This window comes from Mesoplodon densirostris, chromosome 1, assembly GCF_025265405.1.
Source record: "Mesoplodon densirostris isolate mMesDen1 chromosome 1, mMesDen1 primary haplotype, whole genome shotgun sequence".
NCBI classification, from domain to species: domain Eukaryota; kingdom Metazoa; phylum Chordata; class Mammalia; order Artiodactyla; family Ziphiidae; genus Mesoplodon; species Mesoplodon densirostris.
Window position 1 is genome coordinate 35,762,659 of NC_082661.1, and position 24,393 is coordinate 35,787,051.

Consider the following 24,393-nt stretch of genomic DNA (forward strand, 5'->3'; position numbering starts at 1 on the left):
TAAGGGTTGGAACTTTCAGTCCAGGGGCTGGAGATTGACTTCAGTCACCAGTGGTCAGTGATTTACCCAATCCTGACGAGGTTTGGAGAACTTACAGGTTGGTGAACACATGGAGGTTTGGGGAGGGTGGCCTGCCTAGAGGGCATGGAGGCTCCATACCCTTCCCACATACCTTGCCTTATGCATCTCTTTCATCTGGCTGTTCCTGAATCATATCCTTTTATAATAAATCCAGTAATTTAGTAAGTAAAACATTTCTGAGTCCTGTAAGCTGATCTAGGAAATTAATCGAACCCGAGGAGGAGGTCGTGGGAACCTCTGATCTACAGCCAGTTGGTCAGAAGCCCAGGTGACAACCTGGACTTGCAATTGGTGTTTGAAGTTGGGGACAGTCTTGTAGGACCCGTGAGATCTGATGATACCAGTACTGAGTTGAATTTTAGGCCACCCAGCTGGTGTCGGAGAATTGCTTGGTGGTGTGGTAACAACACATGGGAATTGTCAGAATCAGAGGTGTTAAATCTTTTTATATTTTCACGAATTATTTAACATATCTGGGGTAGAGTTCTCTGAATTTACATATGTATGATATTATATTTTTCTTCTGTTACTTAGAACTTATATTCCTTTTTTCTTAGTAGCAATGGTAGTTTTTTCTTATTCTGTAGAATTCATATTTCCTATCTAAGTTTCAAACATTTTTTTAAACATATTTTTAAAAGACCACTTAAAATAACAGCTTTCAAATTGTTAATTATGTTTCATACCCTTAGGTTTGCACAGTTTTTCCTGTGCCCCTTGTTTGATGAGAGTTGCAAAGACAGAGAGGTAAATGCAGTTGATTCAGAACATGAGAAGAATGTGATGAACGATGCTTGGAGACTCTTTCAGTTGGAGAAAGCTACAGGGAATCCCAAACACCCCTTCAGCAAATTTGGAACAGGTTTGTCAGCTGCGGCTATAATGCATCCATTCTCCTTGACCTCATTTAAACCATGGCCCATTTGCCCTTTGCCCAGTATTGTATTTTACAGTTCAGGATAGAAGACTGCAGAACTCCTTGTTCCTACCTACCCTGTTCATAAACTCAGAGTCTGGAGCTGATAAATGGTTGTTATATCATTGTTACTCCTTGGTATTTCTTAAACCATGCCCCTACACATATGCTACCTGGCAGGTCCCTATGTAGGCACCTATATTTGTGATTCGTGACCTAAGAAGAGGTTAAAGCTTAGGTATGTGAGCTTCATGGAGAAGGTGATAGTTTATTGAGAAGAAGAGTGACCAAATAGGAAGCAAGTTTGTTGGATAACAAGGTGATAGAATTGAATTTAGATTTTAGAAGTAGTAAGAATGAAGTGGTAATAATCCCTTTAACAGATGAGTAACATTTTGGCTAGTAGTTCAAAAAGAAGGATGTCAACAGGAGTTGGGCCCTTGGCATTGGATATTTTTTTTAATTGAGGTGTAGTTGATGTACAATATTATGTAATTTTCAGGTGTACAACAGAGTGATTCTGGCATTGGACTTTGTACGTAATACGTGGAATGATACTCTCAAAATTGTAGTAACAGTGACCTAAGCAGTTATTTAGCCCTCTAGAGGTTACTCTGGCCATCCCATACAAATAGGGGTCGGACTGTTTAAGGAACAGAGCAGTTAGAGCTGTGAATAGATTTTTTTTTTAATATTTATTTATTTATTTGGCTGCGCCGGGTCTTAGCTGTAGCATGTGGGATCTTTTAGTTGTGGCATGCAGGATCTTTAGTTGCAGCATGCAGGATCTTTTAGTTGCAGCATGCAAACTCTTAGTTGTGGTATGTGGGATCTAGTTCACTGACCAGGGAGGGATTGAACCCGGGCCGCCTGCATTGGGAGCTTGGAGTCTTAGCCACTGGACCACCAGGGAAGTCCCTGTGAGTAGATATTAACCAGCATTTCAAAGGGAGGAGATAATAGATCTCTTTATTCTGAATAAATAGAATGCTCACTTCAAGGCTTGTTGAACCCCCCTGCTCCCATCACCTCCACCTCTACTATCTACAGGTAGATGCATAGCGTCTGCTCCGGGCATGACTATAGAAGACACACAAGGTCCCTGCTCTCAGTGTGCTACAACATCCTGGTAGGAGATTAGAAGTGGGGATAACAGGGAGTAGAATAAAATAAATGTAGAGATTCTTGATTTTACAATTGTACCCTTTTCCTTTATTCAGCTTTTCATTAAAAAGTACATTTAATTTAAATATTTAAATGATACAAAAGTTTTTTTTTTAAAGCAAAAACAAAATGTTGCCCTTTTCTTCATCTACTCTTGCCATTACCACTTCACCAGATGTAATCATTGTTAAAGGTTGCTGTGGGGGCTTCCCTGGTGGCTCAGTGGTTGAGAGCCCACCTGCCAATGCAGGGGACACGGGTTCGTGCCCAGTCCAGGAAGATCCCACATGCCGTGGAGCGGCTGGGCCCGTGAGCCATGGCCGCTGAGCCTGCGCGTCCGGAGCCTGTGCTCTGCAACCGGAGAGGCCACAACAGTTGAGAGGCCCACGTACCGCAAAAAAAAAAAAAAAAAAAAAAGGTTGCTGTGATTTTAAAATACTGCTTTGGGGATTATGAAATAGAATAAAAATAATAGATTGTTTAGTGTACTTAAAATTTATGATTATTACATAAGTTAATTTGGGGGACTTTTTAAAAAAAGACTATAAAGACAGCTTTCTTTCAGTTTGGATACCATTCTAATATATCTAGCAGCAGCCAGGGAATTAGCATAGCTTTATAGAAATAGGAGTTTTTAAAAATTGTAATTAGAAGCAGTGATACTGTATTCGTTAGACTTATAATATTTGGTACCCTATGACAGCGTCATTGCTAAGGTGAATATTGTGGTCTCTAAAATGTCTATGTAATGATTAATTATCTGAAAAGTGGCTTTCGTAGAGGACATCAGCATACATGGTATATCAAGAGGGACTGAGTTTTAAAAACCAAATTTCAAAATCACTACATCCAAGTGAGTTGTTGTCCTTTAAATAGTTCCTTTGGCAGGTTAGATACCTCCACCAACAATGCTGCTATTGTGCAGAACGCGTTAGAGCTCCTCTTTGGGAGTTGCCTTCTTTTAAATAGTTTCACTGGTGCTAAATCACAATCAGCATAATCAGGAAGCAGGCACAGATCTTCCAGAAATAAATCCAGTGAATAAGGTGAGCAGTATTACCTCTGGTCACAAACAAGAAACAATCTTAAAATGTCCTAGAAGAAGGTTTCGGGAGTGATGGGCAAAGAAAAGCATTGAATGAGGTCAGTTACGTAGAGGTGGAGTTTAAGAGCATATTTCTTTTTTAACCACTGACAAGGCTAGGCAGTTAGCAAAATATGAGGTAATGTAAACAGCTATGAGGTGAGTTTGCCAGACTCAGTACAAAAGTACAGAAAATGTGATATAAGTAATGCAAATACCAAGTTACCTACTGATTTTAGAAATATAAACTAACATTGAACTTTCTGGAGTAGAGGTTCTGTCGATTGTTAAGGTCACAGACAAGTTTGAAAGTATGATGAAAGCTGTATACCCGTATCTTAGAAATTACCCACGTATAAAATTTTGCAAAAGTTATTCTTGCAGAAGAATCCTTGTCAGAGATTCATACTTAATTTACTTCTATTATTTTTTAGTAACTTCAGATGTTTCTGTGAATGTGGGCCATTTTGTCCATCAAGGGATTATGATTTATTATTTTAACATTAATATTTAAAATATTATTTTAATAATATTATTATTATTTAATATCAGGAAAAGCTGGGTATTTTTAAATGAACAAAAACCAAGCATTGTGTTCTGTATTTTTAAGACACATTACAATACAATGTTAGTCCTTAACAGTACTTTTTCTTTATACAACCCACAGTAAGAAGCATATTTTACTCAGAGCACGTGTATGCATGTTTGTGTAAGCAACTGAAACAAAAGTTTTACCAAACAATATCTTTCTTATATTTTCAGATGTAGTCTGGTACCCTCTGTTATATTCTGTTTCTTTAAAAAAAAATTCTGGTCTGCCAATACATTAAATTTATTTCATCACAATCGAGTGGGTCCCAACCTACAGTTTAAGTAATTCAGAGTGATAGGCAGTCATTTCATAGGCAGTGATAGACCCAGGAAAAGCATTTGATAAAACTCCTTCACGAACAAAACAACAAAAAAGCACTCATTCATGAACAAAACAACAAAAAACTCTTGAGTTGATAACAACCTATGCCAGACATCATGATTAATCTTGAAGTTTCAAAGGGATTTCTGTTGAAAGGCAAAAACAAAACAAGAATACCCTCTAATCACTTTTTTGTCCAGTTTTCGTAGGTACTAGTCATTGCAGGAAGTTAAGGGAAAAAACCGTGATAAGTAAGAGGTTGAAAGGAAGCAAAAGGAAACTTTCCTTATTTTCATATGATATGATTGCATAAAAAATTCAAGAACTCTTCAGTCATTAAAAATAAGATTATTGGGCTTCCCTGGTGGCGCAGTGGTTGAGAGTCCACCTGCCGATGCAGGGGACGCGGGTTCGTGCCCCTGGCTGGGAAGATCCCACATGCTGTGGAGCGGCTGGGCCCGTGAGCCATGGCCGCTGGGCCTGCGCGTCCAGAGCTTGTGCTCCGCGACGGGAGAGGCCACAGCAGTGAGAGGCCCACGTACCGCAAAAATAAATAAATAAATAAATAAAAAATAAGATTATTCACCAGCGTTGCCAAAAGAAGAGAAACACTAACATTGTATTCTTGTATCAATAGTAATCAATTAGAAAAATGCTACAGGAAAAATTATTTCATTTACAATATAAAAATAGCTATAAGGTATTTAGAAATAACTCTAACAGAAGAGCAAGAAATATATAATGGATATAAAAGAATGCCTGAGTAGGGCTTCCCTGGTGGTGCAGTGGTTAAGAATCCGCCTGCCAATGCAGGGGACACAGGTTCGAGCCCTTGTCCAGGAGCATCCCACATGCCGTGGAGCAACTAAGCCCATGTGCCACAACTACTCAGCCTGCATTCTAGAGCCTGCGAGCCACAGCTACTGAGCCCACGTGCCACAACAACTGAAGCCTGTGCGCCTAGAGCCCGTGCTCCACAACAAGAGAAGCCACCTCAATGAGAAGCCCGCACACCACAACAAAGAGTAGCCCCCGCTTTCCACAACTAGAGAAAAGCCCACACATAGCAACAAAGACCCGATGCAGCCAAAAATAAATAAATAAAATAAATTCAAAAAAAAAACTTGAGTAAACAGGAAGATAAACCATGTCCATGAATGGCTAAATTCAACATTACACAGTTATTTCACCCCTAATTTATCTAAATTCAGTGTAGCGCCATTTGAAAGCCCTAGAAGTTTTTATTTTATAGTCTTATAATCTGCTTATAAAATTAATAAGAAAGAGTAAAGGGCCAAGAATAGCTAAGATAATTTTGAAGAACAACAAAGAAGGCACTACTTCTACCAGATATCAAAATTTTAGTTGTTACAGTAGTGGAACTGGTGCAAGGATACCTGAAGATAACAGTAGAATAGATTATAGACCCTAGAAGCATATCCACAAGTGTATGGAAACTTGACATAAGACAGAGGTACATTACAAATTAGTAAGTAAAGGATGGACCTTTCAATAACTGGTGCAGTGGCAAATAATTATCTATGTAGAAATAAGTAAAATTAGATCTCATCTCACACCATGCACAAAAATAAATTCCAGGCTGATTGGACCTAATTATAGAAAGAAAACTTTATACAACTTTTAGAAGAAAATATGCGAGAATTTTTAAGAATCTTAAGATAGGAAAAGCGTTCTCAAGCACACATAGCACAAACCATATTTTTAGAGGTAAAGATAAACCATAGATTTAAAGATAAATTTGACTTCATTAAAACTTAAGATTTCTGTTCAACAGAAACACAAAAACAAAAGACAAGCACATACCCAGTGAAGATACTTGCAAAGCATATAGCAGATAAGAACTTCTATAAGTAAATAAGTAAAAGATAAAACAGCTCACTAGAGAAATAGGCAAAGGCTGTTTTGAGTCATTTACTTTGTTTGAAAGTCATTTTTGTAGATATTATTTGCTAAATCTGTCTCCACACACACGTCTTCATTGAGTCCATGTGTGATCCTCGTAGCTTCAGACTTCAGCCAGGAATCCCACCTCCCACTAGCATATTCCTACGTGATGTAAAGTTTTGTCCTCTGAAGGTGGGCTGTGCTGAGGTTGCATCTTTGCTGTACCACTGAATGGCTGAGAGAGACTCTGGGCCAGTTTCTTAGCTTCTGTAAGCCTCAGTTTCCTCCCATGTCAGGTTGGTGTGAGGATTAAAAGAGGTTGTGCATGTGAAGTGGTTAGCCAAAAGTCTGGCCATAAAGGTGCTCAGTAAATGATAGTAGCCTCCGTAATAATATAATAGAGGATCAGTAGCTGTGAAAGACAGCAAAACTTTGAAAAGGTCTTTGCCATGAAGTTGTGAGGGGCAGCCAGGGCTGCTTGAGGAGTCAGTGGGTTTGATGAACTGACTGTTGGGCAGTGTTATTAGAGAAGTGTTGTTCTCCTGTTCTGTTTTCAGGCTGAACCAGTGGTTGGTGACCACATTCCCTTTGCCCCTTCATTTATCACTCACACATGCCTTTAGTTTTAGTTCCATAGTTCCTGATAAATTATATGTCTTTTCTCTGCCCTGTTGCCTTTAAAAAAATTTTTCTCTGCGTCTCCATGGAATAAAAGCAGAAGCACTTGAATTTTTAAAAGTAGTTTGGAACAGGAAAGGGAAAACTTAGTTCTGATTATTCTTTAGTGATCTGTTTCTCTAATCATAACCCCACAGACACTGTGGGAGCAACTGGGTTTAGTCAGCTGAGAAGGAAATAAAAGAAGGAAGTCAGGATGTGGGTGAGGGAAACAAAACAAGCACTCCTTGATAGAATGAAAGGCAAAGTGGGAGAGTGCCTGGAAATAGAGGGTGGAGCTGTATTTAGATATGGGTGATGTTTTTCTTTCTTAATTGTTATGTGACAGTTATGTTTTGTAGCACATACCACAGGATCATAAGGATCTGAATAGGGTGTTATAAGTGCGCTCAGATTATCTCTCTTTCTCTCTCAGTTGACAAGTAATTTTTTTAAAGGTCCTCTACATGTAAAGTGCATTAGAAAATGCAGAGAAGTATAATCAATGTCTTTGCACTCAACATGTTTCTGGTTTAGTCGGAGAGGCAAGTTAAACCCAAGATTTCACTGGAGTATAATCTCAGATTTGATTTTCCAGGATCATAATCTCTTCTCTCTTTTTTTCCTCCTTGCTAATTTTTACTGAGTGCTGTACTAAGCACTTTGCCTGGATTATTTAACTCAGTTCTCACAATATCCCCAGTAGGTGTGTGCTCTTATTATTTCTGTCTTAGAGATGAGTGAACTAAGACTTCAGAGAAGGTAATTAAATTGCTTAGGGTCACTCAGCTTTTTGAATGCTGGAGCCAGGTCTGGTGCTTTAAACTACTATTCTACCTGCTTTAGATTTGCCTAGAATTAAATTCTCCAGGATCTCAGAGGAGATGCAAATTGAATTTTCATGAAGGTTGGGTAGGATTTTCTTAAGTAGAGGAAGAGCCACTCAAGAAGAAAAGGAACAATATTTATTGTATGAGTATTAAGTGCCACACACCGGGTAGGTGTTTTACCTAATATGATTTCACTTAACTTAAACCACAATACTGAAATTTTCATCATCCCATTTGACAGATGCCAAAAGTAATACTGACAGAATAATTAGACCAAAGTTTCATAGCCTTGTGGGGAATACAGGGAGGAGGGAGAGAGGGAGGGTGGTAGCAGAAGTGTCTGTGTAGGTTATGGGATTCAATATCAAATCAGTCTGAACTCTTAAGCCTGTGTTCTTTGTGATAATGTTAGGTTGACCCCCAAAACCATGACAAGAAGCAAAGACCAAGGAGTGAGCCCTTGGCTGTTATTGGCCATACATAATAAAGGATGCTTTTGTAGGAAAATGGATTAGGACCAAAAAAAATATTGTGAAATATGAACCAGAAGGTAGTTGAACATCTCTTGACCCTGGGATGATGATAATGACACAAAAAATTAGACCCCAATAAAAGTTAATCATTTACTTTTTTCTCCCTTTCCTCCCTCCATGCCTTCCTCTTCTTAACTGAAGAATTCAAAATGTACGAAAGTTGACAATACTATAACGAACCCAGTGTATACATCACTTTGCCCCTGGCCAGTCCTGTCTGATCTGCATTCCCAGTCACCCCCTCGTATTATTTTGAAAAGATCCCAGACATCATATCATTTTACTCACATATATTTCAATATATGTCTCTAAAGGTAATGACGTTTAAAAAACATAGTAAAAGTACCATTATCATTAATATCATCAGCTATGCAGGTAGTGTTCAAATTTCTAGTTGTCTCATAAAAGTCATAATTCTAAAGGTGTATTTGAATAAAGATCCACATAAGTGTCAAATGTTAGTGATCAATGTGTCTTTTAAATTTTCAGTCTACAGGTTCATTCATCTCTCTCCTCTGCTCCCTCCCTTTGACCCCCTGGAATTTATTAATTGAAGAATCAGGATATTTATTGTGTAGAACTTTTCACAGCCTAGCTTTTGCTGATTGCCTTCCCAACAGTGTAGTTTAACATATTCCCCTGTCTTCTGTATTTCCACAAATTGGCAGTTGGATATAGAGGCATGATCAGATTCATGTTTGTCTTTTTGGGGGGAGGGCTTCATAGTTGGTGATGTATTCTTTCATCAGGGGCATATAATGTCTAGTTTTCTGTTTATGATGTTGCAACCATCCTCAATGCATCATCTCTCTAATTCTAATTCTATTGTTTTTTCTCATATTGATTTGCTTGAATACTACTATAAAAAGAAAATCTTTTTCTACTTTTGCCTACCCAGTGGTACAATTATTACAGGAAAGGCAAGACAAATGTTTGATTCATTCCCTTTATTTACCAGTTTTCAAAATATTGAGTTGGTTCCCTAGCATCCTTGAATGATGACTAATTTGTTTTTTTTAGTATCATGATAAACTCATAGATATAAAAATATTTGATATGTTTCAGCCCGCTTAGTCATTTATTATTCTCCAAATTTTCCCCTGGCTTTTGTTAGTATCTTTTTTTTTTTCCTTGCTAGGAAATGTGTCTATGGAAAACTAGAAATTTACAGAAAACAAGTGCACAGGTGCTTTATTATGGCATTTAAGAGGCTTTCACTTCAAGTCCCCTTTTCTTTAGTAACTTCCATCTTGTACTTACATGTACTTACCCAGCTGCAGGAGAATTGTCCTTTTTAATTTTTTAGAAAAATTTATGTATCTCCAAAGGCTTTGGTCTCTTCCAGGATTTTTAGAAGATTGCTATAGCAAGAAGAAAGAGCTTAAAAAGAAAAAAGAGGTTATAATAACTGTAGATATATTAACCTAACCTTCAGAATCTCGGGTTTTCAGAGAACAATTAAGAGTTTCATGGTTATAACTATCAAATGACTTTTCCCTGAGAACCTTATGAGACATACAGTTGGAGCCAGCTTTGATTTCTAAAACACATTTCTAAAACTTCAAACTCAGTCCTTTCCACAGAGTATAAGAAATATTTGGCTGGCTTTAGAATTTTCCAGGAAAATACATTCTATTTACTTGAAAATCAGCACTCATATACATTAGTACTGAGTTTATATGCTTTTTTAAAAATAGAATTTATAGTTCTTATAATGAAAATATAAAATAAAATTTACTGAGCTTACAATTTACAAAACCGTCTTCATATCCGTTATCACTTTCCGTAAACTTCACAGCAGCCCAAGTTCCTATTAAGTAATTATTGTCTGACAGATGCTATGCTGAGCCTTAACACAGATTATTCATTTAATCCTCATGGCAATCTTGTGAGGTTGGTTCTCTTATTATTCTTATTTACCAATAAGGAAACTGGGGCTTAGAGAAGTTAAGAAACTTGTCTCGACAGCTAGTAAATGAAGGGGTCAGGGATTGTCCCTTGCTTTTAACAATTGGGCATGTACCCATATTACCCCCATTTTACAGATAAAATAAATGACCCCTTGGAGATATTTGTAGACTTTTCCAAGGGTGCTTAATTAGTCGATGATGGAGTCAGGATGGGAAACCCTGAATCTCCCAACTGCCAAGCCAGTGCTCTCTCCTGGCAGGCCCAGAGCAGAAAGTCCCAGTGGGTCAGCAACCCTGACATCCTCAAGCCTCTGCTGGAGCTCACTCTTACGGTGAGAGAGCCAGAAAGGTAGGATTCAAGATGTTTGTAGCAGCATTTTAATTTGGTATAAATGACCCAGCTGAATTAGTGTTAAATTAGGACAGTATATGTCTAGAGACTGAACTGGTATTTGTTATCCCAGCCATATTCACATTGTTCTCCACATATGGATTCTTAGGTAGAGGAAAGTCATCTGGACCATTTACTGAGCTTTCTTCCCTACTTTGGTGGAACGGTTTCTGTGCTGTACTCAGAAGCCAGGAATCCCTCCTACAATTCAAATCGTAACAGAAATAGATACTGTTTATTGCCTATTTTCTGCTGTACATCAAGTATTATATTAAATTCTGTAACATTTTTACAGATTTTTAATTTGTCATAAAAGAGATCAGTATAAAAGCATTTGCCAGATCATTCTTTACACACTATTTAAAGAAACAGAACATTACTAATACAGTTGGAGCATCTGTTGTACACTTCTCCAATTGCATTTTTCTCCCTGCTCCCGAGAGATAACCACTATGTTAAGTTTGGTGATTGTCACTGCCATGCTTTTTTTTTTAATAAAACATTGCTAAGTCATGCATTTATTTCTAAGCAATATGTTGTATAGTTTTTTTAGTTTTATAAGAATGGTATTTTATTGTGAGTAATCTCTACCACTTGTATTTTTTCATTCACTGGTATATTTGTAAGGATTATCCATATTAGAAAGTGTGTCTCTGATAAGTTTTTTTAATATATTAATTAATTAATTAATTAATTAATTAATTAATTTATGGCTGCATTGGGTCTTCGTTGCTGCATGCAGGCTTTCTTTAGTTGCATCGAGCGGAGGCTACTCTTCGTTGTGGTGTGTGGGCTTCTCATTGCAGTGTCTTCTCTTGTTGCGGAGCACAGGCTCCAGGCACGTGGGCTTCAGTAGTTGTGGCACGCGGGCTCAGTAGTTGTGGCATGCAGGCTGTAGAGCGCAGGCTCAGTAGTTGTGGCTCACGGGCTTAGTTGCTCCGTGGCATGTGGGATCTTCCTGGACCAGGGCTCAAACCCATGTCCCCTGCATTGGCAGGCAGATTCTTAACCACTGCAACACCAGGGAAGCCCCCTCTGATAAGTTTTTTATTTTTATTTTTTGCTGCTATCTGAAAAATTTATTGAATGCATGTACTATTCTTTATCCATTTTCCTGTTGACGAAACATTGCTGCTATAAGCATTCTTATACGTGTTTCCTTGTACACAGTTCTCTAGGGTTCTAGGAGTGGAACTCTGGGAGTGGAATTGCTGTATATTAGGATATGTACATCTTTTAGGTTAAACAGATATTGCCAAGTTGTTTCCTGTAGCGGTTGATCCAGTTCGCACTCCCTCATGCCGCGTCTGAGTTCTCATTTCACCATCACCACAACACTTGGTGTCTTCAGGTTTTCTATTCTATTTATTGGTTGTTAAATATTAGTCTTATGCTTTTTTACATCTTTTTTCTTTTTTTAATTTGGTGTTATATAAGTCTACCAATGTCAGGACAGCAGATTGAGCTTAAGAGAAGTAGGGTGACTTGTTCAAGGTCATGCAGCCAGAAGACATTTGACCCTGGATTTGATGATAGCTCTGCCAACACCAAAGCCAGTGCTTGTTCCTCTGCACCTCCCTACCTGGGGATGATGGCACTGATAGTAACAGAGTCTACTCAGTAATTTAAGGACTAACTATGGAATTCTGTGCAGTATGTCCTGCTTTTCCTTCTATTTCCTCAACTAACTTTCTTGAGAACTTCCACTATAGCTAGCCTTCTTGTTTTTAAAGAACTTTTTTTAAAAAGTGTTATAAGGGCCTCCCTGGTGGCGCAGTGGTTGAGAGTCCGCCTGCCGATGCAGGGGACGTGGGTTCGTGCCCCGGTCTGGGAGGATCCCATATGCCGCGGAGCGGCTGGGGCCGTGAGCCATGGCCGCTGGGCCTGCGCGTCCGGAGCCTGTGCTCCGCAGCGGGAGAGGCCACAACAGTGAGAGGCCCGCATACTGCAAAAAAAAAAAAAAAAAAAAAAAAAGTGTTATAAAAGGGCTAATAAACTTAATAACAAGCCTGACTCTTTGGCCCATTTTTACCTAATATTCATGTTTTTTCTGTCATTGTATTAAGAGCTGACTATCCTGACCCCAAGAGAGTAATAGTGGAGAACTTTTTCCTTTTTCTGATTCAGGAGCTTCTAAGGATACAGGACTGCCATTCTGGGCTGTGTTCCCAAACAGACCACGGTTTCCTTGTGTCATCATATATTAGAAAGCCTAAAAGCATCTAGGTAGCAAATAAATGAATATGTGGAGTCACAGAATGGTATCTATTCGTGGCTAAAAGCCACTTTGCAGAACAAAAGTGATTGGGCCTCTGTTTAGAAGTTTGGCCAGAGATACAGAATCATTAGATTTTTGTACCTTAGGTAGGTCAGGTTGCTGTTGACAGAGTGGCTCCTTTGGCTCGTTTTTCTTTTAACTTTTTGTTGAAATATAATAAATATACTGAAAAGTGTGTGTGGCTCTAATAAACTGTTGTTTTTACTTTGCTGCCATTTGAAGAATCAGTTGAATGAATATACTGCTATTATTTATGTACAACTCACTGAATTTTCAAAACCTCAGTACACCACGGACCCAGCACCCAGTCAAGAAACAGATTACCGGCACCTCTTTCTGCCCCTTTGTAGTCACTATCCACCCACCAAAGGATAACCTCTGTTCTGACTTTTCATGACTCAGATCTTAGTTTAGCCTGTTTTTATGCTTTATATAAATGAAATGATGCAGTGTATACTCTTCTGTGTCTGTCTGGTTTCTCTTGTTCAACCATAAAGTTGTGAAATTCCTCCATGCTGTTGCATATGAACAGTGGATTCTTCGTTTTTTTGTGTGGTATACTATTCTGTTGTGGTCCTCTGGATCTTTTTACTCTAGCATTGTCAGTATTTTGCCAGTGATACATGTCTTAGTGTATTTAGGGTATGTTCTTGCTTTATCTCTGTGTTTTTAAATGAACCTAAAGATAAAGGGTAAGGATTAGAATGGTAAGATATTCAGGTACATTAAAGTCAAAGCAGAATGAGCTAGACCTAGTCAAACTGAAAGAATTTTTTAAGTTCTAGATGGAGGCCATGATCTTGGTTTTTGTATACTTTGATTTGAGATTTTTTTTAACCAGAATATTGACCAGATTGTGAATAGTCATATCACACTTAGACTGAAAATCTGATTTCTATCTAACACTATCACATTTATAGTCTGTTGAAATAAAACATAATTTCTCCAAACTTGGGTGTCCCAGTGTGTGGATCTTGATGCACATATTGTAGGACTCTGAGCTTGGCAGTATAAATGAGTAAGGAAGCTGTAAGGACTAGTCTCTCTGGAACTGAGGCTTTTTATAACCTTGATTTAGTAGGAAAGGGAGGTACCATCAATACTCAAGCTTTACCTTAATATGAGAGAACTTCAAACCATTACCCAGCAAAAAGCTTTTTTTTTTTCTTTTCCTTTTTTTTTTTTCTGAGGAGTTAGGCCCCTCGATACTTTTTAGATCACCTGGATTCCTCAGGTAGAATGAGGGGGTATTTTAGGACCCCTAGCAGAGCAGATCTGGTGTTGAACTGGATCTTTAGTGAAACTGAGAGGACTGATAAAGAACCTGGAGACTTGATTAGCAGGCTATGCTAGTGAATATGAGTACATTTGGTTGCTTTCCAACTAGAGAAAGGTTAATGAGTACTTGCTGGGCTGTTTCTCGCACACTCCACTAGATCTGTTGATTGAAGCATTCTGGGGCATGAATCTTGGCTCAGAATCTTTAGCTCTACGTGGCTAAAGACTGGGTCTGAGAACGCCATCTGGTGGCTCTCTCTAGATACCCAGTTTAGTGAAGGGGACTCTCCCAATGCCGGTTCATCAGCCATTATAACAACCCAAGGGGAACAAACACATCAAGAATATGTTCTGCCATAGTTTCATCTATGCAGGTGAAAAAGAGTAGCCCATTGAATAGTATAAGCAGGAACAATAATAAAAGTTATTATACTAGATCTTAGGGTATTTCTAGTCAAGGTGCCATACTTAGAGAGATACCAATCGTTGAAATTCTACCTCCCAGCCTTTAAATGGCAAGATCTTTATTAGAAATGTACTACTTAGAGAGTTTGACTATTTGCTTTTGACATGCATATTTTATCCTAATTGAATTAGTTATTAAATTTCATAAGATCTCATAGTGGTACGCTATGTACATTGCTTGAGACTTACAAAAATAGCATTGCATCCTATTTTTACCCGTGTAGATCAAATTCATGAGAATTCACATCACAAATTTAATGCTTCAGCCAAGAATAGTACATTTCTTTCCACAAGTAACTTGGCAAGTTCCAAAAAGATCCCTCAGTGACTATGTTCAATTAATTACGGAGCACCTAGGGAACTGGAAGTTAAAGTAAGTGTGAATGGAGGCCATGTGGATCTCATTTTGTCTTATAAGTGCTCATAATACCTACTCTCTCTCAGGAATTTTAAGAAGTATAATTTTTATAAGGCACTTTAAGCTCTTGAGGGAAAACTCTCTATAGATTAAAATGTTACTAGTTTGTACTATACTATCCTATTTATCCAGGTTATGGTCAAACATATTTGACTAATCATTATATGTGTTTGTTTGGACTCTATTTTTTAAGTTTAGCTTATAGCAATGTCAGTAATAATTGCAAGACTTTAAAATTTGCATATTTTGCTTTTTCTTAGAAATGTTTTTCCTTCCTTTCAGGTAACAAATATACTCTAGAGACTAGACCAAACCAAGAAGGCATTGATGTAAGACAAGAGCTACTGAAATTCCATTCTACTTATTATTCATCCAACTTAATGGCTATTTGTGTTTTAGGTCGAGGTAAGAATCCTTAAAATTTTTTCATGGTGTTGGATAATCTTAGTTTTCTACCTTGGCTTTTTCAAAGTATTGAAAGAAGGATATAAGACACTTCCTTTTATCTGTTCAGAGGCTTTTGAAAATGATCTTGTTGGAGAATATGTAGAGGGGAATTCTGTTTCTAACTCACTGTGTTCTAAAAAGAAGCTTAGGTGATTTTAAATGGAGACCTGAAGAAAATATAAATTAATAGCAAGGAAAGGAAGTATAAAGGACAGGATTGAGAGATTTGACCTTATAAAATTCAAAAAAACTAAAAAAAATTAAAAGACAGATGATTATAAACTAAGAAAGCTATTAGAACGCAGCAAAGTTTGATATTGTTTCCTCTATTAAATTACCATAATTTTGGTTTGGGTTTTGTTTTAACTAATACCCATTATGAGGAGAGGTGCTCTTTTGTATTTGTGGTGTATACAATTTATGCAATTCCTCCACACTTTCTGGAGGACAGTTTAACAAGATGCATCACCCTAAAAAGTACATTTTTACTTCTAGAAGTGCAATCTAAGGAAATAGTCAGAGCTGTTCAAACAGGTGATGTACGAGGATGTTTCAGTGTAGTATTTATTAGTGAAAAGTTAGATGCAAGCTAAATGTTCATTAACAGAAGATTGGTTAAATAGTGATGTTATAGGTATATGATAGAGCATCTTATAGAAAATAGCACCCCTTCTCCCACTTCCTCTCCTCTCACCTGCTTTATTTTTCTTTAAAACATTTATCACCACCTGAAATATTAAATATTCATTATTGTTGTCTGCTGTACCAGAATGTAAGTTACTTGAGAATAGAAACTGTTTTGTTCACTGCTTTGTCTGGTTTAGTGCTTGACACATCATAAGTACTCGGTAAGTAAATATTGAATGAATAAATAGTTTCATGACAGTGTTTTCATAACTTGGGAAAATATCCTTATTGTATTAAATAGAAAACAAAAGCACTCTATAAAAGCACTGTGTGCTATCTGATGCCATTTGGGGATTTCTAAAAAATTCTAATAGACATAAATGGGAGACATAAGACAAAGTAGAAAAACATACCAGAAATTTAATAATGTGGTATAGTAGTTAAGAACTCATGCTCTAGAGTCTGAGAGCTTGGGTTTGAATTCCTAATACACCACCTGCTCAGTATATAGTGGCTATGAGCTAACAAAGTTACTTCAGTTCTCTGCACTTCAGTTTTTGCATTTGTAAAATGGAGGTGGTACCTCATACCTGTTATGAGGTTTAATAGAGATAATGCAGAAAAAGTGCATAGTGCCTGGCAACACAGTAAATGCTCCATAAATGGTAGCTACTTTCAGCATTCCATAATCATGAGCTTATGGGCGACTTTTGTTTTCTTCTTTTGTTTTTGGTTTTGTTTTTTTGCTTTTGTTTTTCAAAGTATTCTGCTATTGACAAATGTTACTTTTGTGGGTAGAAAATAAACAACTATATATATTTTAACTTGGTAATAGGAACAAGGATATAAAATGTGTCCAAGGAGTAAGGCTAATAAAAAGTGTATGTTATAATCCTGTGTGCTTTCTAAAGGTAGGTAGATCTATAGAGTGTTAAAAAATATCACTTGGTATTTAGAGCCTAGTCCTGGGCGTAGGTTTCTAAGTTGTGTTTTTGTCCATGTCATCTTGAGATAAAACACATGATTTCAATAAGCACTTATTAGGCAAGTAATAATGACAACAGATGACACATACGTAAGCCCTGCCCTCAGTGTTCTTGGTTTAGTGGAAATGACAGAATAAGCATCTGAAAGATACAAAGAGTTTCTTTGTTCCAGTTCCCTCTCCCAGTGTGACTGACCTCCTGTGCTCAGCTCAGTGGATTTGATGACATGTCTGGGAGAAGTGTCCTTACAGTACAGTGGTGTGTGGAGGAAACAGGATCTCTTAAAGGATTAATAGATAATCCGCTCCTTCTTCTAGGAGGAGGGGAGAGGAAGAGTAACCATGTGGAAGGATCTCTGTCACAAAGGGACAAAAAAGTTTTTCTCTCTTCTCCCACGGGGTCCTCCCTCTAGTTGTGGCAGCACCAATTACCTGGACACTTGAGAAATAGGTAACTGTCAAGTAGAGACCCTAGGATTGCCAAGTCCTGGTAATGTAAAGATGAATGGGACTCAGTTCCCTGATCTCTGGTAGCTCACAGTGAAGACAGATGGTGCATTATTGTACAGGTGCCTTACCTTTAAAAAGCTACATGGTGAATTTGTGCTTCTAAAAGGAAAGGCATACCCTAGTAGAACCTTGCTCCAAAGGGCCTCGCTGTCATCAGCACTTCAGGTTGACAAATCATTGTTGACTGCCCATCTTGTTTCCAGTTACGTGTCCCATGTGTGTGTCTCTTTATGTCTTTATGTCAGTTGTCTCTGACATCTCTTGCTCCAAATACACCCAATTCATCCCCGAGTTCACTTGTCATATAACAAGCAGCCACGGGTTGGCCTTTTACCTTCATACATGTCAAAAAAATCAAAGTAAAAATACATATGTTTTATAAATAAAGTACACATGCCCACATTCATAGGCCTAAAAGAGAACTTCATACTATCTATAGGCAATTCTCATATAGTGATTAAGTGCTTTTTAGAGAGTTCATGGAAAAGTTCAAAATGGGTCCTAGAATATCAAGGGAAATTTCTTATTCGATTCAAATGCTTCCTGACAGTAACAAGTAATGAATGTTTATACCATTTATATTTTTTTATTTTTTTTATTTTAATTTTTTTCTTTTTGCGGTATGCGGGCCTCTCACTGTTGTGGCCTCTCCCGTTGCGGAGCACAGGCTCCGAATGCGCAGGCCCAGCGGCCATGGCTCACGGGCCCAGCCGCTCCGCGGCATATGGGATCCTCCCAGACCGGGGCACGAACCCGTATCCCCTGCATCGGCAGGCGGACTCTCAACCACTGCGCCACCAGGGAGGCCCTATACCATTTATAAATAACCTGTTTTTGAGGAGGCAGAATCAAGGTGAGTGGTTATCTTGTTTATAAAAAGATAACCTTTTCCACTTTTTTCTTTTTAGAATAATAGTAATATGTGTGCACAGAAAAAAATTTATCCCATACAGAAAGATATAAAATGGAAATCATGTTCTTCTTTATCCCACCTTTGACCACTATGCCCTCTCCTCAAAGATAGTCACTTTATATCATCTTTTGTTATACTTCCAAAAGTAAAATTTTGTTAATATACTTGGATTTATGTGTGTCTGTTAAAAAATTAAATGAGATTATATTACATGGCACTGAAGTCTGTGGTTTTCACTTAATAGAGCTTTGAGATATTTTCATATCAGCACATACAGACCTCTCCCTCATTAATGGCTACATAATATTCCAGTATACAGACTTTTCATAACATGCACAAATTGATAGATGTTTAGGTCATTTCCAGTTTTTATTGTTGTTATAAATGGTGTTGCAGTGAACATCTCATACTTTTGCAAATACAACTGTCTATTAAAAATATAGATAGATGATAACATAGAAGAGCTTCACATAAGTGGCTATATAATCTTATCAACAATTACAAATCTTTGCATGAGTTTGACACACTGTGGTACAGAATCATATAGTGTTATACCTTGAAGGGACTTGTGATCATCCTACCCAGCTTTCGTGTTTTATAGAACCTGGAGTGGTTAAACAGTTTGTCCAAATAGTCTCTTGACATAATTGGTTGGTGAAGTTGGGGTTAGAATTGAACACCCAGGATTCTTCTCACCATTTTATCCTATTCCCCCACAAAATCAATTACTTAAAAACTCTAATATTTGACTTTTAGCAATGGGTTTAGACTGTGTCTATTTATAAAGTTAATGTTATAATCTGTCAGCTAGTGGTTTTGTATGTGCCTTTTGGGAATCGTAGATAAAATAGTCAGTTTCCAAATGCCACTCATTATTCTATTATTGTTTCCAATATTTGTTTGAAATTTATTGCAAGATAATATTTGTAAAACAGTTTTTTAAACTATAAGGAGGCAGATATGTGTGAGGTATAATCAATATCAATACTGCATAGCTTCAGAAGTTATATAGGCACTGGTGGGATTTTACTGAATGCTTCAACTTTATCAGATGGAGTTTTTAAAAAATTCCTAGGTTTTCCTTTTAATAGTCCTGAGATTTTTCAGGTGATTGTAAGGTGTTTTCTTCCCCCCCAGCTTTATTGAGATATAATTAAAATATAACATTGTATAAATTTAAGATATACAGGGACTTCCCTGGTGGCGCAGTGGTTAAGAATCCGCCTGCCAATGCAGGGGACACGGGTTCGATCCCTGCTCCAGGAAGATCCCACATGCCGCAGAGTAGCTAAGCCCATGCGCCACAACTACTGAGCCTGCACTCTAGAGCCTGCAAGCCACAACTCCTGAGCCCGTGTGCCACAACTGCTGAAGCCTGAACACCGAGAGCCCATGCTCCTCAACAAAGAGAAGCCACCGCAATGAGAAGCCCATGCACCACAATGAAGAGTAGCCCCCGTTCGCCTCAAGTAGAGAAAGCCCGTGCACAGTAATGAAGACCCAATGCAGCCAAAAATAAATAAACTTATTTAAAAAAAAAAAAACTTAAGGTGTACAACATAGTGATTTTATATATGTGTATATAATCCTAATATTTTTAAATACTACCCATCATGTGTTATGATTAGTTTAAGTTCTGTTTCCATTGTCTGTTTTCTTGTAGAATCTTTAGATGACTTGACTGATCTGGTGGTGAAGTTATTTTCTGAAGTGGAGAACAAAAATGTCCCATTGCCAGAATTTCCTGAACATCCTTTCCAAGAAGAACATCTTAAAGTAAGTGCATGTATTTCTAGTATTTTTTACTTTTTTAAATTTATGGACATAATATATGCCTGGTTTACCAAAGAGTATATGAACATTTTTGGAGGTTCCATTATTTATATAGTTTTTAATATTTGGTTTATATTAAAATCAAATCAAATCAATTTCACATTTATTAGGGACATGTATCACCAAAAAGATAACAATATGTTCTGATCTTTGCATGTTAAAAGTAGTTTTGGTAGCTATAACCTTGGCAGACTGTAGAAGCTGTTATTCAGTGCCAGAAGGTAAGTATCCAAAAGTATTGAGCTGCATGGTCAAGGGGACCAAACATGGACTGCATACCAACTGTAATGAAATCCCACTAAGAAAGAGCCCAGGTCATTTATTTCTGTGTGGTTAGTATGGTTTTCTCTGGCAGTTGATTCTCTCCTGAATTTGGGATTTTTCCCTGAAAATCAGTATTTTTTTTTTTTGAAAATCACTATTCTTCATAGTTTGTAAGTATTTTATTCAGTAGGAGTTGTACATAGCTAACCTTTTGTGATTTGTTTGTTTTATTTTTTCCCCAGCAACTTTACAAAATAGTACCCATTAAAGACATTAGGAATCTTTACGTGACATTTCCCATACCTGACCTTCAGAAATACTACAAGTCAAATCCTGGTCATTACCTTGGTCATCTCATTGGACATGAAGGTCCTGGGAGTCTGTTATCAGAACTTAAATCAAAGGGTGAGTCTCTTGGACACCAGCTTCTGAGGGTAGTACCCCACCTCCACCATATTTTTTTACTCTGACTTATTTCTCCTAAATATTTTCCTGTGAAGGAACATTTTCAGATGATACCGTTTAGGGTTGATGATAGTGAGGTGTTGGTTGTTAGTACGCTTTTGTTTTTTGCTTTGGGGTTTTTGTTTTTGTCTTTTTCCATAATTTGTTTTGTCCTTCAGTATTGAGCTGTGAAGTTTACATATTTCAAAAGGTGTTGTAGTGCATGTTTTAAATAAGATAGAGGTTAAAAAAAGTAAAAGCTCACATTGGGTATTCTTTACCATCTCTGTGAAATGTGCTGAAATATTTATTTGCCTGCTCTTATCCATCAAACCAAAGGGTGTACTAGGATCAGTCAGTAGATTTCCAAGGTTCCTCTCCATTCAGACTCTTTTTATATAACACTTAAGCACAGTCGTCTTCTCTTGATTTGGGAAATGATTTGAGGCATCCCAAGGAAAGCTCCCAAACTAAAAAAATCACTTGAATCTTTTACAGTGTCTGAACTGCTTTTCAGTGCTTTTCTGAGCTGATTTTTTTTCCAGTCTTTTCTGCAAGAGGGCCATTCTGTATGTTCTATTGGGAACATACAGAATGAATTTTTTTTTAATTCCTTGTCTTAAAAGAAGATACAATGCAATCATGTTGATTTTCTTTGAATGTTACAGGCTGGGTAAATACTCTTGTTGGTGGGCAAAAGGAAGGAGCCCGAGGTTTTATGTTTTTTATCATTAATGTGGACTTGACTGAGGAAGGATTATGTAAGTATTGACCTTTTTGTTTTTGAATGAAAATTGATTTCTTATGATTTAATTTTATTAACTTATGCTGTGGATCTGTTTTTTGCTGTAAAGCTATAAACACTTTAATTCATACCATTTTATCCATTGTATTTTTCATGTGTAACTTCATTTCATGGATGATTTTCCCTCCTTAACAACTGATCATTATGTTGCACTTGTAAAATGTGTACTTGACTTTTTATTTGTTCACTTACTACCCCAAAGCCCCTTCAGTCACATATACCAAATCCTGGAGGGCCATGTATGTGGGACCCTAAAACAAGTCTCAGGGAGGTGAGAACTCCATCTCTAAGAGGGAACGTCTTCTACTTACCTGACTTTACCTTAGGAGTGAGCTCATTGCTTTGAAGGATTCGAGGACTGAATGGTTTTTAAGTGTGCCCCTTTTTTTCCAGTACATGTTGAAGATATAATTTTGCACATGTTTCAGTACATTCAGAAGTTACGTGCAGAAGGACCTCAAGAATGGGTTTTCCAAGAGTGCAAGGTACTTTTGTTTCACCAAAATTTTTCTTAAGGAAATTTTTCAAGAAACAAATATATGTGAATTAATTTAAACATAAGTAAAAGGAAAGAAATCAGATTGCTTTCCTTTCCCTCAGAAGAAAGTCAGCAGTTTCTTTAACTTTTATCTATCAGGGCTTACTCCGTTCTCTGCTGGCCTGAAGTTGCATGAGCTGTGTCATTTTCAGATCTCATGATAAAAATTGGTAGCATACTGTCAAAGAAACAGTGAATTGTTATATATATGATTGTGTTCTTAAAAGTGATTTTATTGTCATATGTATGGAAAAGCCTGGCCTTTTTTTTTTGCATAAAACAGAAGGTATTTGTCTTTTAAATGTTTAAAGCCTTCTTTTAAGAGTTTTTAGAAATATCTACTATATAATTAAGGACTATCAAGACTCTGAAATATATTTAGGGATAAGAGATAACCTCTTTACGTAGATAAAAGTTTAAAGGTATAATCTCTGCTTGTGAAACTTATGACAGTAATTTCTAATCAGGCTGCAGTTCTCTGAAAGAGTCAGCAAAATCATCATGTATGCAACTGTTGGATCTCACAAGCTTCCTCCACAGTTTTCCTAATTCTTTGACTAATAGTTTCAACAGAATCATATTCTGTGTTTGCTATTTTCATTCATGTTCTGTACATTCCTAAATCAAGCATAGCCATTTTTTCAGGAAGTGTAATAGTTAAATATGGAGTATAAAGTCTATAGTGCAAACCAATCCCCCTCCCAAAAAAAGTATTTCTAAATAATAGGTGACTTGTGTCTAATTGATTTAATTTTTCGTTTAGGACTTGAATGCTGTTGCTTTTAGGTTTAAAGATAAAGAGAGGCCACGGGGTTATACCTCTAAGATTGCAGGAATATTGCATGTAAGTTTATTGTTATTTTACTCTATACATTGGCATGTAGACTATTTCAGTGATCTTGTATAAATAATATTACTTTCATTACTACACAAATGATAAAAATTGAAGGCATAGTCTAAAACTTTAGACTTCGTAGCAACCAGGTAAAATTTGATGTGAAGACATTCTTTAAATCTTAATTTTCATCATCCTAAAAATCATCATCTGTAATATTTTCATAGACATTTTGCTTGTTGGCTTTAAATATTTTTCAATTCTACAATGTGTCAGGTGCTACTTACGTGAAAGCTATAAATCATCTACTTTTCTCCATTTCCGTTGCTGCCACCCTCACATGAGCTACCAGCATTTCTTGCCTGGACCATCATCATAGTCTCTTACCTGGGTTCCCCATATGCCTTCTTCTGCCCCACCTTACTTTATTTTTCCAGCCTCAGTGATCTTTTGAAGACCCAAATCAGATTGTTCCACTCCTCTGTGTCAAGTAAGTTTCCCATCAGAGTTGGAGCAGATCTAAATTTTTACCTTGACCTACATGGCAGTCTGGTCCCAGCCTCTCTCTGACTGAATTCCACACCACTTCCATTCCACTCCACCTACACTGGCTATGTGCCTAATCTTCAAGCATTAAGTTTACTCCTCCCTCTCAGGGCCCTGACATTTGCTGTTTTCTCTGCCTGGAACACTTCTGGTTTTTCCATGACTAGGTTCTTCTTATCATCTGGGTCTTCACTCAGATGTTTCTCCCTCAGAGAGACCTTCCCTGACCTCCCAATCATGACCCTGCCCCTTTTAAAATTTTCTTCATAGCACCTATCACTATAATGACAGTATTTGTTTGTTGTCTGCCTCCCTCCCAATTAGAATATAAGCTCCTTAGAGAGCAGGGACATCATCTGTCTTATCTACCATTGTATCCACAGCAGCACCTAGAACAGTGCCTGGCACAGAGTAGGTGTTCATTACATACTTGTTGAATGAATGAATCAGTCTATCTCAGTAAGTTGCTCATACTAAAAAGCATCTTCTGCATTATTTTTCTTTACTAACTGAAAATATAAGCCATTTTTCCTACACAACAACTTTCTAAATGCTTGTCTGATTTCCTTCATAGAAATTTGAGTAGAAATTCTGTTTATTAAAATGTATGTACTTTATATAAAAAATCCTACAGGTGTCAGCATTTAATCATCAAATTTTCTTTATTAACAAGTACTCAGTTTTAGCTAGAGGTATTACTCACATTTTTCCCTGAAAAAATGTGATTTTGTTCTCTATAATGTAAGTGTGTTTAGTAAGTGTGTGCAGAATCATCCCATAATATGAAATTGTTTAAAGTGTGGTAGGAAAGAGAAAAGATTCA

General features: G+C 37.2%; 1 protein-coding gene across 2 annotated transcripts in view; it reads left to right on the plus strand.

Moving 5' to 3' along the window:
* IDE (insulin degrading enzyme) overlaps nt 1-24,393 on the plus strand; it is a 122,658-nt gene that overhangs the window by 52,415 nt on the left and 45,850 nt on the right. For both annotated transcript variants that reach the window (XM_060101998.1, XM_060101988.1), the window contains exons 4-10: nt 774-943; nt 15,106-15,228; nt 19,969-20,081; nt 20,645-20,807; nt 21,515-21,607; nt 22,045-22,136; nt 22,953-23,033. In XM_060101998.1, coding sequence (XP_059957981.1) covers nt 774-943; nt 15,106-15,228; nt 19,969-20,081; nt 20,645-20,807; nt 21,515-21,607; nt 22,045-22,136; nt 22,953-23,033 — 835 coding nt within the window. The remainder of the gene's footprint in view (nt 1-773; nt 944-15,105; nt 15,229-19,968; nt 20,082-20,644; nt 20,808-21,514; nt 21,608-22,044; nt 22,137-22,952; nt 23,034-24,393) is intronic.